Source organism: Aphelocoma coerulescens, chromosome 3, assembly GCF_041296385.1.
Source record: "Aphelocoma coerulescens isolate FSJ_1873_10779 chromosome 3, UR_Acoe_1.0, whole genome shotgun sequence".
Classification (NCBI taxonomy): domain Eukaryota; kingdom Metazoa; phylum Chordata; class Aves; order Passeriformes; family Corvidae; genus Aphelocoma; species Aphelocoma coerulescens.
In genome coordinates this window covers 29,939,620-29,957,582 of record NC_091016.1, presented here as the reverse complement: position 1 = coordinate 29,957,582, position 17,963 = coordinate 29,939,620, and the positions used below count along the sequence as shown (strand labels likewise).

At 35.9% G+C, this 17,963-nt stretch overlaps 1 protein-coding gene across 3 annotated transcripts in view; it reads right to left on the bottom strand.

The window, feature by feature from the left end:
• The window catches only part of UBR2 (ubiquitin protein ligase E3 component n-recognin 2), a 55,603-nt gene that overhangs the window by 18,193 nt on the left and 19,447 nt on the right, over window positions 1-17,963 (bottom strand). For 2 of the 3 annotated variants that reach the window (XM_069009666.1, XM_069009668.1), the window contains exons 10-26: window positions 17,010-17,098; window positions 16,068-16,166; window positions 13,610-13,773; window positions 13,423-13,522; window positions 12,767-12,895; window positions 11,841-12,024; window positions 10,769-10,830; window positions 9,886-9,996; window positions 7,596-7,661; window positions 6,171-6,293; window positions 5,766-5,829; window positions 5,349-5,473; window positions 4,042-4,094; window positions 3,677-3,779; window positions 3,087-3,135; window positions 2,509-2,663; window positions 494-596 (exon numbers count right to left, since the gene is read on the bottom strand). In XM_069009666.1, the coding sequence (XP_068865767.1) occupies window positions 494-596; window positions 2,509-2,663; window positions 3,087-3,135; window positions 3,677-3,779; window positions 4,042-4,094; window positions 5,349-5,473; window positions 5,766-5,829; window positions 6,171-6,293; window positions 7,596-7,661; window positions 9,886-9,996; window positions 10,769-10,830; window positions 11,841-12,024; window positions 12,767-12,895; window positions 13,423-13,522; window positions 13,610-13,773; window positions 16,068-16,166; window positions 17,010-17,098 (1,779 nt within the window). Of the gene's footprint in view, window positions 1-493; window positions 597-2,508; window positions 2,664-3,086; window positions 3,136-3,676; window positions 3,780-4,041; window positions 4,095-5,348; window positions 5,474-5,765; window positions 5,830-6,170; window positions 6,294-7,595; window positions 7,662-9,885; window positions 9,997-10,768; window positions 10,831-11,840; window positions 12,025-12,766; window positions 12,896-13,422; window positions 13,523-13,609; window positions 13,774-16,067; window positions 16,167-16,240; window positions 16,340-17,009; window positions 17,099-17,963 lie in introns of all 3 variants that reach the window. The other variant, XM_069009667.1, reaches the window with a different exon arrangement.

Genomic DNA, 17,963 nt, shown 5'->3' with positions numbered 1-17,963 from the left:
ACTGACTATATTTTCTTACAAAAGAAATGCACTGTACGTGCTCTCTGGCTGTTTTCATCTTGGGAACTTCTAATACTTTATTTCCCACTACTTTAAATGGGACTTTCAGGTCTTAGCAAAACTAGAGGCATTAGTCAGAAGATACAAAGGAGAGTCCAGATAAAAAGACTATTTAAGACTGCAATTATGATTTTTGCAATTGCATCTGATCATATGCAGCAATCTTAATTGAGATGCTACTTAAAGATATGAAGAATCAGATCTAGAGGGAATTATTCAACTTCTGGATTTCTCCTCTAGAAAACACCTTTAGTATTGTACCGTCATAGAATCTACACATGTGTAAAGCATGGATCCATAGTCAACTTGGTAACATCTTGATGGATAAACAAATATGCTCTTCTGGTAAATACAGTTTCAGAAGAATAAAATACGAGATCCTGGCATTTTCAGTTATTTCAAATTTGCTATGCATTTGAAAAGAAAGGCATACTTGATATTTTCTGAGTGAAGGTAAATGTTACAACATTCTCCTCACTGAGATTCTCCAGATGTTGTTTTTCTTCTTGCAGTGCCATTCCAATCAAATGCAAAACCTAGATAAAAATTACAAATTTTAGTTCTTTTCTTACATAGTTCATATAATCTTGTTATATAGTTTGGATAATTCATTAAGAAACAGGAAATTCATATAATACAATTATATATTAAGAATGTATTTGAAGTTATCTCTATATACAGAATTTCAAAGCTACATTACACAGGAGCAATAGCGTTTGTTTGAAATTTTGTCACATAAAATCCACATTAAATACTTGCATCTTTCTGTTTGCTGTCCTGAATAGTGAGTGAGAAGTCAGTACCTCTTATCATTCTCCCTACTCACTGCATATTACTATTGCAAGTCTCTGGACAGAAGAAGCACGATGCACACTTCAAGTTCTTTTTATACACAAAGTTTAGTGACAAAAAGTTAAAAATTTTAAGTTAAATTTATTCTCTCTAGAAACACACTTTAAAATAATGTTAATTTTTAGGTCAGTGAAGAGCTGTAATCTCCTTGAACTTAAAAAATGTAATTACCCTATTTAGCACTATGGTAGCCTGAATGGCATTTTGAAGCTGAAATACTTCATTCTTGATGGTGAACTTTGTTACACTGTATCAGTCATTTCACAACCCTACACAAATTGGCAGGATGCTCTAGACACAAAGCTTTACTGATGTCTGGAATCAACACTGACTCCCATGTAAGGAAACAATAATCACCTGAAAATCTGTAACAGAACTGGAATGCAACAGACCAAGTATCTACAGAAAAACTGGCCAGACACAATGAATTAAAAAAATATTTTGTTTTAATAAACAACAGTTAATCTCTCCTCAGTCTATCACATCTATTTAACAAGATCTCATTAGATATGAGCCACTTCTTGCAGATGTCTCATATCTACCATTGCAAGTGCTTCCAAGACAAAACTGGTTGACTTGGGAAAGATGCAGTCCAACTGCATGGCACCACCACAGACAAAGTGCCATGAGTTTCTCAGAAAGTGATAGGTCCCTAATGAATTTTTGAGAATGGCTGAAGACATTTTAGTTCAGTCCAAAAAAAAAATCTTATTTCATTCAAAGTTACTCGAAAGCCTAGCATTGTTATATTACCTAAATATAACTACATTGTTGTGATTTATAATACCAATATATTGCTCCATTTTCAATTTTTTTTGTGTTCTATAGAACTGCTTATGTTAATTTAAACCTAGCTGCAAAAGCTAATAGACACTCAATAAGACTGGATGTCAGAAAATTAATACTCAGTTTCAAAACTGGGGTTTCATTGCAAAATCTTATTTAAAAATCCATCAATATTTTTTTTAAAGTTTGGAGTTGGACCCTAAACCAACAACCCTGACCAATACAAACAGCTCCTGGATGGCAGTTCACAACTCACCTCTGCACATCCCAGAAAATGACAATCATTACACCAAAGGCTACAATAACCCTCCAGGTTTCTAGAAATCATTATCAATAGCAAGGAACAAACAGCTCAACTAAGTTTTCCAAAGCTGATACATTTTTAGGTTAGAAAATTCTTTTGTGCACTTTCACGATTTTTTCCTAAAGTGATTTAGCCTAAACTGAAAATAAGCAAAGGAACATCAATAAAAAAAATCAATGTCTGCTTCATATGCAACAACTCAGATTAATGGGTTCTCTACCACAAGAAACATTACTGCCACTGATTTAAGAAGAATTCTTCCCTCTCATGTGCATCCCATTAGAAATTTACCCGGGTCTTCCATTTCCTTTCAAAAATAAATTGCATCAGAGGCAGAGGAGTTTCCCTAGTTTTGCATATCAGCAAACACCACTTATTTCTCATTCAGAGTATTCTGGATATTTCAGACACCAAGTAAACAACTCAAATCCATAAAATCATGTTAAAATGCTGTAATGAACATTGCTCCATTAGCATGAGCATTACTTTAAATAAAAAACCCATACCCTTTGCAGCATGGACTCCGACCAGGCATAGCCATTGTGTTCCACTGCCCACTGCAGTATAGTTCCCATAATGCACAGCATGACATCAGACTGCAGGATATTAACCAGGCTGGCAAAAAGTGGGCAGAAAGGAGGAAGAGCTGGCGGTGGAAGAGCTGAAAGGGAAATTTGTGTGTTTGACATTTCTCCAAAATTTGCAACACCCATTTAAAATGTCTGATTTAACAGCTCAACCCAAGGCAGGGGGTTGGAACCAGACATCTTCCAAGCCAAACCCTTCTATGATCCTAAGGCAGAACAAATCCTAAGGCTGCTCGATAAACAGTGTTACCAATACATGCTGCAACATTCAACATGGCTTGTGTGTAACAGAAAAGGCAAAGGAATAAGCTGTTCAGAAGGCTGGTTCCATGACAAATCAGATCCCTGACTATAGCCAGGGAGACATAAGAGAAATTGCTTCCTTTCTAACCAACTTCTACTCTAGCCCAGGAACAGGCTGTTAGTCTAAATGCCACGGCAATACACAACTTGATATGTGATTCCATCTTCTCCCATCTCCTCTCAAAAATAAATACCTGTGTCTTCCCTGTTCTGTCTTTTCAGCTTTCTTTGTGCTTCCTCTGCCTGAAATAGAAGAACAATGCCAGCATTACTCAAAATCTGTACCAATATAAATCTAATAAAAAAAGCATTCATGCTTTACTACATTGTTACTGGTTTTTTCCCAGCCTTAAATAAACATGAAAGCTTTAATGTCTTTTCAGTTTGTCTTATATTCTACTTGTAAAGTAGGGCATGCAACTTCAAAATTAATCTTTCCTCTTAAGTCAGCCTGGATTCTTTTCCTAGCATAAAACTGTAAGGCAAGTTTGAGCTAAAATGGCAATTTCCATATAGGTAAGGGGAAACACAGACTGTTTTAAATACTTTCAGTAAAAGAGCATGCAACGGAACCCACAGACAAGCTCCTGAATGCTCACTGATTTCAAGAGCTCTGTATAGGGCAGAGGATCCAGTGTCACAGAAATCACTGCAAAATCTTGGGCAAATTTTGTTAAAATTCTCAAATATCCAGCTGGTAATACTTCTTCACAGAAGTAAGATTTGGAAAAAGGCAAACAAAAAAAGAGAAAAAATAAACCCAGGAAGTAAAACTACTAGTTACCTTTGATTGCTCTGCCCTTGAAAAGTGATAGAAATACAGATTGAAGTTCTTGGCACATTCTGGTTTTAATTCATACAGCCCTCTGCCTGTTAACCCAGGTTTCCTACAACACACCAGAGCAAACAAAACACTTTATGTCCACTGGTTCTTAACATCTGAGAATAAATAGTTAACTAGAACAGCTAACAAACACTGCTTAAACAGGCACTCTAGAAATTAAGTAAGTAACAGTATTAAGAATTCTGCACACGAGTAAAGCCTTGGGAAATCACCATGACTCAACCCCCTTTCTTTCATTCTCTCATTTTCACTAATTTAGACATTCCATTTCTAAAGTTGAATCATTAGAATAAATGGAAACATACTTGAAACATGCCACTTCTTCAATCACACTTTCCATCCCAGTCTCCCTGTTCTCCTACATGGAGTGGAAAGGCAAGACAGTGTGTTACTGTAGTTCTTGGAATAAACACATTCAAATATCATACCATACTAGAGTAAGCATGCAAATTGAATGTAATATAAAGTCATTTTACTGGCACTCAAGAGAACACTAGACCACATAACATGAAAATACATTCAGGAACACCATCTCTGCAAAGGTATTTTTAAAAAATCATGCCATCCTAAGTGCTCAATTTGTACTGCTTCTCCCTGTCACAATAAACTCAGATGTGACAGTAGCAGAAGAAAACTCTAAGTTAGCTAACTCTGCACATTTTTAGAATACACAGCCAGTATTTCTAGTTTCCAGGCCTTTAAATTGAAATAAATACCAGAAAGCTGAAAAGACCCGTTATTGAAAAATGTTAAAACAACCACAAAAGGCAGCATGAGACATCAGCTCAAATATGTAACAATACTTCATACACAAATTATCTTTTAATATTTCCACCCCCTTCCTGCAATACATATTCACAGCAGTTAACAGGCCAGGGAAAAAGTATTTAGGACTGACAATAGAATTTAGAACTCCAGCTTAAATCACAGTTTGCTCTTTCATGCAACCCTAAATTATTCTTAAATAATTTTAAAATTTGACTTTTCAAATTGTTGCAGTTTAAAATATTTAGAAAAAAGAAAAATATTTCAGAATTTATCATTAAAGTTACTACCAGTACAGTAAAATATTAACATTGGAATTTTGACTGTCTTCAGAAATAAATTTTAAAAGATTGCTTCAAAAATATTAAAAGGAAAAAGGAAAGCAAGCTTTGCTGTCCTACAGAAGTACTCAGAATTTAGATAAATTATTCTGTTCATGTAAATGAAGCATTTATGTTACACAAGTCATAATACAGTGTCTGATTCCATGTCTCTTCACTTCTTGTTAGGCTTTAAAATATAACAGCTTATATTTCTGGATAGTTCTAACAACCCACTTCCATACTGCACAGACTGCTGGCCAGATGGCCTGATTAGAAACAGCATTAAAAAGAGAAAGGAGCTGAAGAAGCTCTCAGGTTCCTGCCTCTTTCATATGTTGTTCCCTCTTTGCCTCTTTCCTACCTTGCCACGAGAACTATTAATCTGTACTCATGCTAACCTTGCTCTTAGTGTAATCATGCCGCTCCCACTCCACATTAAGCGACATGAACTTGCATAAGAAAATTTTTCAGCATCAACCTTATCAAGTTGAAGTTGGTTCCCCCCTTCTTGATAAGTTACTTACATCTTCAGGTAGTGCCTTTACCAACTCACTGTGAGCCATTGGCCTGATGCTCAGCTGATGGATGATCTCCCGCTTGATTTCATCTGTTGCATTTACCTGTCCTATTCCAGGACTGAACCTTTCGCCTGTAGAAATAAAATACACCTTTTTTTTTTCTGATTTTAAACATTTTTTAATCTTTTTCTCTAAGTTAAAGGCTGGAAAATAAGATGCCTTCTGTGAAATCTTGTGTTCACCCACCAGTGCTCAAAAATGAATTACACTGATCTAAGCTAGTTTCAAGGGTTTTCTCCTAGGAAAGAAGTCAGAGCTATAGGAAGTTCACAACAGAACTGAACCTGAGATGACAATAAAAAATTGTCCAGGCCATTAAAGAGTCTAAATTTTAAAAATTAATTAAGTATATTCTGAACTTACCAACAATCATTATAATGAGGTATAGCATCTCTTCTATAAGAGTGTTATTTTGTTGAACAACATCCTGAAGTAAAACAATTTAAAAAAAATTACATTTTTCAATAATCATTTCATATGCTGAAAATACTTTTTCAGTGATTCAAAACATTGCCTGTTTTCACCCTTAGCAGTCCCAAATTGAGCTATGCTTAAACACAGTCATAAGTGCAAAAATTATGCAACATTTTCTGACATTTACTAGTTTGACAGGTAATTCAACTGCGTATTTCAAACTGGCCAAATGAAAGTAAAACAGGATAGGTTTTACTTTTTAATCAAGAAATAGCTCTGTCTCAATACAACAGCATCTGATACATTTTGAAAAACAAACCTGCAGATTTTCTATTGCAGTAGTACATAAAATACCTTGTTAGTATTTTCTGTGCTAAATCTTTTGCCATAGTCTGGAGTACTAAATATCTGATAAAGTTCAAAGCGACTCAGCATTATCATCAGGAAGTGATTTGGATCCATCATAGACACACCTGTCTATTAAAGAAAAAAAAAAAGATTATAAACAGAAGACAGATTGGGTGTTACTGTAGCATGTTTCTATATTTACATATGATGTTCACCGTATATTCTTTATAAAATTAATTCCTCTCGCAATGCTAGGAATGAAGACTTAAATAGTAAGTTTACTCTCTTAGGACACCAAAAACAAAAGTGTAAGCCCATCTGACAAGCAGAATCCTATGCTTTATCAAGAATTTCTGAAGGCCTTTTAAGGGCATCATGTAAAATATTCAGGGTTACTCCTTCTATCTTAAACAGTCTAAATAAATTTCAGTGAAATACTTTTGTTTGGTTGTTTTTATCTGTAAAACTTTGTTCCCCGTGGCTTATCTTCTAGCAGGCATAATATTATTTAGTATATACCACTGAAGATTTTGACAACAAATTCCAATCGTCAAAAGATAGGCTGAAGATCATAGAGCAAAGCTTCCAAAACCTTCTTGGAAAGAAAAATAATGAAGTTTCAATGCAGAACAAACACTGACTTTCAGAAATTTCCATTTCTGAAAACTACTGGCTGACGTTTTTTTCTGTTTATTAAACAAGGTATCTGAATTTGCCAATTAGAAATATTTGTTGTTAGTTTACTATTGATAATGGAACCATCTTCAAAACAGAATAAACTTCCAAGAAAGCTATAGGATAGCTACCCAAATGGGCAGCTGAAAACAATCACTAAAAATCAGTGGCAGATGAAGCCTCAGGGAAAAAATGTCCAAAAGCAGAAGTAACTTGGGGCATGTTTTTCTAATTGGGTATTGCTAACTCTAAAAGATTTGAGGGACTCCTGAGAAAATACTTTGCTGTCCCGGTGAACTACAGACCCCGAGCTGCAAATTTTAGATTCTATTGCTCTCAGTGTAGAAGTATTGTATCTTCGACAGAGCTAAATAGACTCATTTGCAAAATCTCTTCTGAAGGGGAAAAAAGATTCCACACATACACTGAGTACATTACTGAAGACATGGAGACTTGTGCAACTGCCAGTACAGCATAACCCATTAGTTAAAATATTACATTCTTGAAGATGCAGCATATATGCACTGAACAGAAAATTCTGCACTTTTCAAATTATAATTAAAAAACAAGTATTACAACAACAGTTATTTCCTTTACAAATTATTCCATAATTATATAGATAAAATAAGAAAACTGAAGTCCTTCCACAAAAAAAATTTATTTTTGTTTCCTTAAAAAGGTTCTGATGAAGATAAAAACAAACATACACATATCCTGAAAATACTTGGAAAAATGCAAACCAGTATACATGGTTACCTGAAGCATTACTATGTCCTTGTCAAACATCTCCCTCCTGCACTTCACATTATGATAGTAATAAATCTGAAAAAAATACCCAAAACACCACAATCATTAACAAAGATAATATTTAATCCAGAATTATTTTACTTCTGTTAAAAATAAGCTTTGCTATACTGTGCTCATACACAAAAAATGAATCTGTAATTTGAAAAAAATTATACTATTCTATCTGTATGCAAAAAGCTTTTTTATAAAGCACAAGACAGGCATAGTTGCTGGCTGGGTTGTAGCGATGCAATGTCTGGATTGCATAAACTTAGAAGCAAAAATCTTTTTGACCTCTTTAGCTTATGTTTTAATATATTTGTTTAGCAATTAACTGTTTGAAATTCACAGGAGAGAAAGCCCTTGTAGTTGGAGAAATGTTTTTTCTTCGCTCCATGAATTGCTCTTTAATCATTTGAGATACAATCTTTCAGGAATTGCCAGTGTCAGCAAAATGTTAATATTGTGACAGAACTACACTTAACCCAAACCATCCTGGGAAGGACTCAACAGGACTGAGCCAGGCAGCAGCAACATCACAACCACTGCATGGCTCTGAAAAGTGGGAAAGTTTGATTCCACCACATCAAGGAAAAATAAATAGGGCTGACAAGTTTCTACCTAGGACTGGGAACAAACTTCAGTGTGCTAAAGTCTCCTCTAGACACATACCATTTCCACCAGAATTACATGAAGACAGCTAGGCATGCCTTCCCTTTCTTCCCCACCTTTATAATCTACACATATAGATGCCCACTCCTATTTTCTGGGAAATATCCAAAAGGAGCTGGCTTTCCATAGCCAAAGTAAAAGGAACATGAGCTTTCCATAGCCAGAGTAAAGAGAAAGGACTTGCAGACTGTGGGAGTTATTCTATCTCAACTAAACGAAGCTTTTAACTTCAAGATCCTGACAAACAGGGAAAATTAACACAGAGACTTATTTCACTACCAAAAGCTAGGCTGAAATTCCAGATTTGATGTGTGTCTACAGCACTATGGGCACTGCTATAATTGTATATAACTAGAGCTCTTTTTGCTTTAATGACGAGGACACCACCTTATAAAGATCCTTCAAGAAGTGTCAGAATATAATATATTTGAGCAGCTTCATTCAGTCTCCTAGTAAATATACATGGCAATTATCTAATGGAGATGAGGGCTGATGGGAACTGAAAGGATTTTCTTGCAAATAAATCAAGTTAACACCTCACAGAATTAAACCCTATCCCTGTTGTAATCTAAGTCTTGCTGAGAAAATCACTTGAGACAATCACCCTGGTGGGTGGTACTGACACCACAGTACCCATTTCATAGCTGTTATGCTTGAAACACCGAATTTATACAAACATTGAGAACATAAGTTTAGAGATGAAAGAAGCCAGTCTCCAGAAGTATGAGAGCTAAAAGCCAAGAAATGCTTAGTTCTACACTGCTTCTATTACTGCAGGGTCTTTGGATTTCAATTACTTTATAAACGTAAATAGCCATAATATCATAATGCTGCATATTTTTACATCTGAGACACTTCTATATGGAGGTGATGAATGCATACCACAGATGTGCAGATCTAATTCTGCACTTCCAACTGCTGCTGGACAGTACACAGTAAAAAAGCTAGGAGTCATTAACTGCAATAACAAAAATGAGCACTAAGTTCAGTGACTACTGTAGCAGTCCTGAAACAAAAAACCAATTTCTGACTAAAAAAAATAAATTAAAGACCAGTTTAAAAGCAAAAAGAGTCAAATTATGTCAGCGCTGATAAAAATGCCTATCTCACATTGCTTTCCATAAGACTGACATAAGTAAAATTTCAAATCAATGCAGAAAAAGAAGGTTTTGAGGTTTGAAAGATCAAGAGCTCCCTCCGTACTCAGCACTGGTAAAGTCCCACCTCTAGGGCTGTATCCAGTTGTGGGCCCTTCACTTCAAGAAATACACTGAGATTCTTCCAGGCAACCAGTGACAGGACAAGAGAACAATAGCCTCAGGTTGTGCCAGGGGAGGTTCAGGTTGGGAAGAACATTAGGAAGAAAGGGTTGTTAAAAATAGAAATGGACTGCCCAGGGAGGTGGTGCAGCCACCGTCCCTGGAGTTGCTCAAGGGACATGGCCCTTTTTTGACCAGGTGGTGTTTGGCCAAGGGTTGGACTCAATGATCTCAGAGGTCTTGTTCAACCTAATTGATTCTGTGATTCTGTGAAATTATCCTGAGGGAGTTATCAGAAAAGAGTGATTCTACAGCTACTATGCACTTACCTGATTAACAAGAGAGAAGCCATTCCTTCTCCACATCCCTGCATGCACTTGGGCACATAGGACTAGGCATCGCAGAGGATGTTCTATTAACATAGGTGGGCTAAGCTCACTCTGCAGGAAGAAAATGCAAGATTTTCATGTATACAGAGAAAATAAAAGAAAATGGGACTGAAATTAAGGAGGATGATATTTGTGATCATTAAAATATTTGGGCACTACAAAAGACAAGCAAATATAACACAAAAGTTAGATGAGCCTATTCACAATCTTTCAAATAGTGGTTAACCACCCTCACATTCTATCTTTGCTCCACACAACTACTGCACAAGGGCTTGAGTTTACTCCTAAAGACAGCAGCTTTCATACTTTAAAACATCAACACCAGCAATTTAATAACACTGTAATTATTTCTTTTCTTTTATTCAAAGGTTAAATACTACTTCTTTCCAAAGACACTGAGATTTCTTCTCCCAGTTAGTTTTTATCCTCTTTTATTTTACTTTTTTTGACTACCCCTTAAAGAAATAGCATATCAATAAGAACAGGCAAGAAACAGCTAGGAAAGAAAATTAGAACCCAGCCCAAGGAAAAGGAATCAGATCCTGCCTGGGGTTCCTAAAAACAGTTTCTGCTACAAAAAGGAGGTTATGAAACATGAGTCTTAGTTACTTTAGAGAGCAATACTGATTGCCTATGCTCCAGTCATGAATATCTAGATATTAATCTTTTAAGAGGTAATTTTATGTACTGAAGATATTCTCTTCGAGTAGAACTCAGAGTACAAAGGTCCTTTGTTTTATTTAATAATACCCTACACTTACATGACCAATTTCACATTCAGCATTAATTATATTTAATGAATATACTACATTTAATTACATACCAGAGGTAGCAGCTCTGGAAACTTATATGCCACTTCAGTTTTACTCAGCAAAACATGCAAGCCTACATAAAGACATGAAAAAAAACATAGACTATTACATCCAATATTTATGTAATTCAAATAGGATAAAAAAGGTCATCTAATTTACTTTCAGACCATTTTCTGGACACAGCTACAGGTCTGCAAATTTATCACCTTGGAGATACACAGCTATTTCCTGAAGAAACATGTTACAAAGAATACATTTTAAGAGAATTGAAGTTTTCCCATTGTATCTGTATAAACCTTGCAGTACAAGTGCAATTTTTGCTTTTTTTTTTCAACTCTCTCATGTCCCTGCTGTGAGAGCCAAGAGTCCTTGGTCTGTCAGGACAATCAACAGCAGATACCTCATCCTTTTTATCAGTCCTTGCGGGGTTTATAAAATACCTCAGGAACTAGAGTAAGGCCCCTCCAAAATACATGAGGGTTTTCTGGTTTGCTTTCTTTTCAAGTTACAAGGACTTTGCTCAAAGACTCAAATATTCAAAGTTACTTGACACTGAGCTGCATGGCACTTTACCTAAGAATTACCTTTTTCACTCCATTACTTGTGAATTTATTTTTATCACATCTTTCTGATTCTGTAAACTGAAATTCACAAAGTTTTTTTCAACACAACTGTTGAACAAGATAGGCATAGCTCAATTTTCTGGTGACACATCTGTTTGATAAATCTGTTCTCTAACAGAATGTTGATTAGTCTATTCAATATGATAGCTAAACATATTCCAAAAAAGTCAACCACAGTTCATATTTTGTTGCAGTTCTTTTGCATCACTCACGTGGCAAAAGCAGCAGTAGCTGTCTATAATACAAATCCAGAGGCATGGGACAATCTCCACCAGCCTGAATGATAACAAGTTCTCAAGGGAACATCTGGCCTAGAAGCTACCAAGCAGCTATAAAATGGCCAAAATTCATCCTGTTCAGGCCTTAAACAATGCCTGTGTGCGTCTTCATGTACACACAAATACAAATCACATCTATAGAACATTTTTCATTTCCTGAAGTATTTTTCAGCTGTTCATACCTGCAAGCAAACGAGAAACTGGGAGATGAATGCTAACTTTTTCCTGAGAAACGCAGTATCTGATGGTCTCAACTGAATGTCCACACATACTGAGGACAATAGGCTGTTCTCCATCAGTAAATCCACTATGACACTGCATCAACACAGTCAGGCATTTCTTGTAAGCTTCAATCAATACCTTTTCCTAAAAGAAAGATTGCAGTTTACAGAGATTATGAAAAAAACTCCACAGCTCTGAAAAATAATACAGACAATTTAAGAAAGACTCTGAAGGGTTTGAGATTTTTACCTTTAACAACAGTTCTGCAAAATTAAGATAAGGAATCCGACAAAAGAGCCAAATTAAGGAGGGCACAAATTGCAAAACTCGTACTGGTATGTCTGATTAGAAAAATACCCACTAGTATGTTGTTTGGTTTGGGGTTTTTTTTGTAACTGACATTATGGTAACTTTCTGAGCAATGACCATGCTAGGCTAGTAAAACCTGCACATTTACTACCAGTAACAAATTAAAGCCAGCCTGAATGTTCAGATATTCCAGGATCACTTATTCTATCAGCATATTTTACCATGCTTAAATTCTCTAATCCTGAAACTTGAAACACCTATGGAGCAGAAACATGATTTATAACCAGGCAGTATTTGGTAGATCCAGGGCCTACTCCTCCATTCCCTCCTCTCTGGAAATGATAACCTGGTAGTGTAGTGACAATCTTCAGATGTGTGACAAAAAAAAGGCTTAACCACATTCTTATGAATTGGTCAGTACAAACCATCCTTGTGCTTAAATACAGAAAATATCTGCATTCGCTCACAGAAGATGTTCTTGGCTTATGGTGAAGTTGTGTTTAAGTCAATTTTTACATGTATTAATATTTGGGTTTCATCCCTCTTCACAAAGAAAAACAATTCAGAAGAAACTTACATCTAATGCACACCAGTCCTGCATCATTGAAATAACAAGTGTTAATTTCATCTGCAGTGTAAATGCTGCTTCCCACTCTGGTTCCATTTCGATGTGCTGTCCTACTTGACGAGTTATTGGATCCATACCCTAGAACAAGAAGAATTATGCATTTCAACAGTGTATCACTGAAATACACTGAGAGCATTAGCAGAAGTATGAGACAGTAGTCAGCTATCCTTATAAACATATTGTTGCTGCAACAGGTAAAAAGAACCTTGGGGGAATCAAAGGGATGAAACCACAAGTGAAGAGGTCTATTTGTGTGTTAGGAACAATTTATTCAATACAAGGAGCAACTCTGCTGACATTTAAAACAAACCAGATTTTGCCCACAGAATTAATTGTGTTGTCTGCCTCTACAAATGCAAAATATGCTCCAAATTACACTTCTCTTTTTGAACTGCTCTTCCTTTTTATTGTCATCTAGAACAAACTTAATTTTTAAAAAGAGAGTCAAGATGTTATGTTTCAGGAAAACATGACATGGCTCCAAAAGTGATACTGCACTGAAGTTATAAAATGTCAAGTAGATCAAATTTCTTCTATTTTGACACCATGATAGCTAACTTTCTGCATAAATTTTGCCAAATTTTGTAATTCACAGATTTACATACCTGCATACATTTGAGTAATTCTAAGAAGGCATCAAAACCCTCCAGGAACTTGCATCTCAAGTCATCTGACCACTCTGTTGGCTTACTTATCAACACATACCTGGGTAGATTAGAAAGATGGAAGTGTTCATTTTAGATTTTTTTTTTAAACTCCTCAATTTTTCAAATCAGCACATAGTATACTTACTTGAGATCCAAAATAAGGCTCTGGACACGTCTGAATTTGAAAGCCTGCAGAGCAGTGTAACGTTCAAACTGAAACCTGCCTTGGATGTCACGGTGCCTTAAGTGGTCCATGAAAGTTTTGATGATAGTGGTCATGAGATTCTCTTCTGTTATTAGCATTCGAGCCTATGCCAAAGTACATTGAAATTTGCTGTAGTTAACAGACACAGCTAACAAGATTTTCACACTGCACCATGAAGTTTATAAAACACTTTTTTTTTATCCAAAGTAATTACATCAACAATTAGCACAGAACACTGAAAAGCACTCTTTTCACAGAATCACAGAAGACAAAAAAAAGGAATCTAGTCAAAAATTATCATAAGCCAGATTTCTTTTTTCAGATTCTTTCTGCACAGAAGTCTGTCTATGGTAAGGCTCCTGCTAACCCATATAATTATGGCACAAGACATCTTATTATGTGTCCTATAATTAACTTGTACCTCCCTTTAAGTATGTGTTATCTCAGATAGTTTAAGTACAAGCCCTTTAGGGGAGTGACAGCTCTTCTGTTTTCTGTTTACAAACTATCAAGACCTGTGATGAGCAGAGCCTCTTCTGAACTGGTAAGGAAGTGCATGTGCAATTTCCACATGGAAATTTCATGAAATTACCTGTAATTTCCCTCAAGGTCTCCTGCATGTATCTATGTGTTGTATGAAACAAATCAGCAAAGTCTGAGAAAGACTGTCTTCCACACCCAACCTTACCTAACCCAACTTCACAACAGAGGAAGGAGCACTAAGTAATTACTTCCAGCTCCTACTCATGAACACTTCCACAACTCCCCCAGTCTGCTGGTTCTCCAGGTTAAATGGGATGAGCCTTGCAGTTCTTGGATCTGGCTGGTAGACTCAGCAAGACTGGCCACTCTGATCTACCACAATGACATTGTGGCTCTTGACTAGAGCTTCCAGGTTTTACAGCTGCTAATGATAATCCAAAACAGTTTCTAAAATGCTATGGCAGTGGGGGAAAAGAATCTAATAATTAACATTTTTCCCCCCCAAAAAATCATCACCAACAGAACTGCCCATCCACCCTCAAACAAAAAAACCTCAGTTCCTTGAGAGCTCAAACTCTTACATTACTAAGATCAGTTTGAAAATGTTACTGGAGGATGGTAGGGTGGTTTACATTCTTTAACTTATTCATTTAGTTAAGAATGAGTGACTATAAATATATTAAAAATAATACTTAGTTCATATGATAGGAGCTTATCATAATTACTTTCATGTCGTCAGTCTATTCTATCCTTCCACAAAACTGTCAAAATACATTTGCTTTGGTTCTTTTCAATGCTTTCAAAATAGAACACACATAAAAGGGGCACTGCAATTATTCTGCCCTGGTAAATGTTTGAAATTACTTTTTTTGTAAGTATGTGTTGATACACATATTATACCACCCCATCTGCCAAAGGGAAAAATATCATCACCATCTGAATAATATTAGTTGTTTAAGTCTAACTGTAAGTCTGAATATTGGCAACATTCTTATTGAAAGCATCAAAATCAAAAGAGGCAACACAATATTGTCCTGAACCATGGGAACAACATCATGAGTTCCTGTTGAATTCCCATGAACATCCATCCCTAGGAAACTGAAGAAGTTGTTTGCTCAGTATTGTGACTGCCATGCTACTATTGAATTTTAGAGCTCAATGAAGCTTATTAAATTTGAGAGGATTCAGAAGCATTCATTTTTTAAACAATTCTGGGTACCAAAACCAGACTTTTATTCCAGTACAGCTCCAAATTTTAATTTGTCTAGTTCATAATACAAGCAAAGACAGATTTAAATGGAGACTGGAACAAAAAAAAAAGTTTCCCAAACAAGCTGGTGAAAGATCAGCAGATTTAGTGAGCTGCGAGAAGTCACAGTGCTTGTAAGCACTGAAACAAAAATTAACTGGGAAACTGAAAGAAGGCATTGTCTTGAGACTCAAAGTACCAAAGGAAGTAGGGAGTATCATGAGACAATTCTTGCTTGCACTTGTGTTGATTGGAAAATGAACATGAAGCAGATCACTTATAAAACTGCACCAGAACGGCACTCTGAAACCATGATATGCAAACCATAAATACAGCTTTCTACAAACAGTAACTGTGGCTCGGTATGATGAGGAATTTAAATGTTATGTGTGCGTATCTCTAAATAAATTTGAAAGCACCTTTCTTAAAAAAGGTAAAAGAAAAATGTAAAAAGAAAAACCAGAAACACCCAGCCCACTCTGGGAAGCCAGACTGAAACTTCCCAATGTTGAATGCTTTAACTTCTAAACCCATAGCAATGTATGCAAACAGTCTGACTGTTCTGCATTTGCATAGTAATGTTAAAGAAATCTGCAGCCTTGATTTATGAACCTTGAGAGGCTTTTAACAAATAAAGATTTCCTTTTTTGGTCTTTTAGTACTTACAAGAGAAGGCACTGTGAATATCTGTATCGAGAGGTCAGCAATTGAGAACTCTCTGTCGTGGTCATCTTTCATAAAATCACTCTGCAATCGCTCATAGTTCTATTAAGAAGGAGGCAAAAAAAGGCAAGGAGTGCCAACTATCAGTTTTTAAAAGAAAGACAGGCACTACTCACCAGAGTAGGTACAGTGAAGAGTTGGACAGACAGAGCAGCCACCGATACTGCCCGTTCGTGATCATCCTCCATATAATCTCTCTGCAACTGCCGGTAATTCTAAACAACAAGGGGAAATTCACCTCTAATCCACACTGACCTGATTTTTTAACTTAAATGTCTGCTCTGGGAAACTTTAATGCCATGAAAAAGGGAAGAATAGCTCTAATGGATTATTATATGGGTATTTTGTACAAAGAATATGACAACTTAATCTGCTCACATGTGAGCTCTACTCACCCTCATTTTCACAATAAAGGCTAGTATTTTATTTTCTACTTGAGAAAGTTATTTGTCTGCAGCAGTGAGCAGAATTCTGCAGTGCTGATTTAAAGCACTTCAAATACAAGTTACTGCAGAAATACTAATCAGCTAACTGAATTTCAGCACTGTTTCTGAGCAGTGCTGTAACAGCTTACACCTCAAAAATGAGCAGCGATTAGCTCTTAAGAAGTGATAGCCTACATAGCTGATGGTGAAGACAAAAACATCCGAACTGTGTTAGTTCTGGGGCATCTGAAAGGCCATTCCCTTTCCAGGAGATGAGATGCCATTATAACTAATATACTGAAGAGCAAAACAAGATTTTCAGCATTTCATTTCAAGTTTTCACTTCCATAAAAAGGAAAAAAAATCGGGTAACAGTTCATTTAAATCACTGTATGCTAACTAGACTCTCTTCACTAGGCAGTTTTAGCATTTAACGTCTCTTTGTAAGAAAGATACTTACTCTCGCAAAGCGGATAGCAAAAAGTTTCTTGTATTTCAAATCCATAAGTAGACTGCTCATGAATAACTGGTGATACACATTTCTAGCTCCTGTCAAGAAAAATGAACGAAATACTGCATGTCACTATTTTCTATCAACATATTATGAAAACATTTAGAAGGGTAAACTTCTACAGAATGAGGTAAATATGCATTTCAGAGCAGAAGCTGCTTTGATTAAGTCTGTCAGGTGGTAGCAAAGGACGAAGAAGAATACATAAACCAAAATTCTTCAAGAAGCATTATTACTCCTGTATAAGATAATACTGTTGAATGGGAATGTATATCACCAAATATAAGGGAAGTCAGCAAAACAAGAACAGAACTCTGTTCGTCCTCAGGATAAACAGGGGATTTAGATAGCGCAGGGAAAAGAAGAGAACACTATTATGAGAACACCATTATGAGAAGTCTTGGGAACTGCAACAAATTTTCCTAGTTATGAACATCTCCATAAATAATCAGCTTAGCTATCTCTGAATTTCTAGTCTGTCTGGACAGCATCCCAGAAAGTATTATGAATACAAATGATATTCATCTCTATGCAGCTTGGAAACAAATGCACATATGCATCATTTCTTTCTGTGGGTCACTCTTAAGTCAAAAGCCATGACACTATTTCCTTACTGGAGAGGAACTATGGAATACAAGAAAAAGTAGAGAAATATTGCTGTTGAAATAGAAATGCAGAAGTTACTCCTTGCTTACATGAAAGACATTATCCTAACAAAACCTGTATTAAAAATGTTGTGATGCTCCACAAAAGCAGCACCTTTCAGATTACAATACTTGCAGTGCTAAGACTCCATTCTCAAGATAAAGGTATTAGATAAACAAAACCTAAAATAATCATTGTCTCCATATTACATCCACTTCCCACCTTACTTCTTACTTATTTTATTGGTACTCCAAGAAG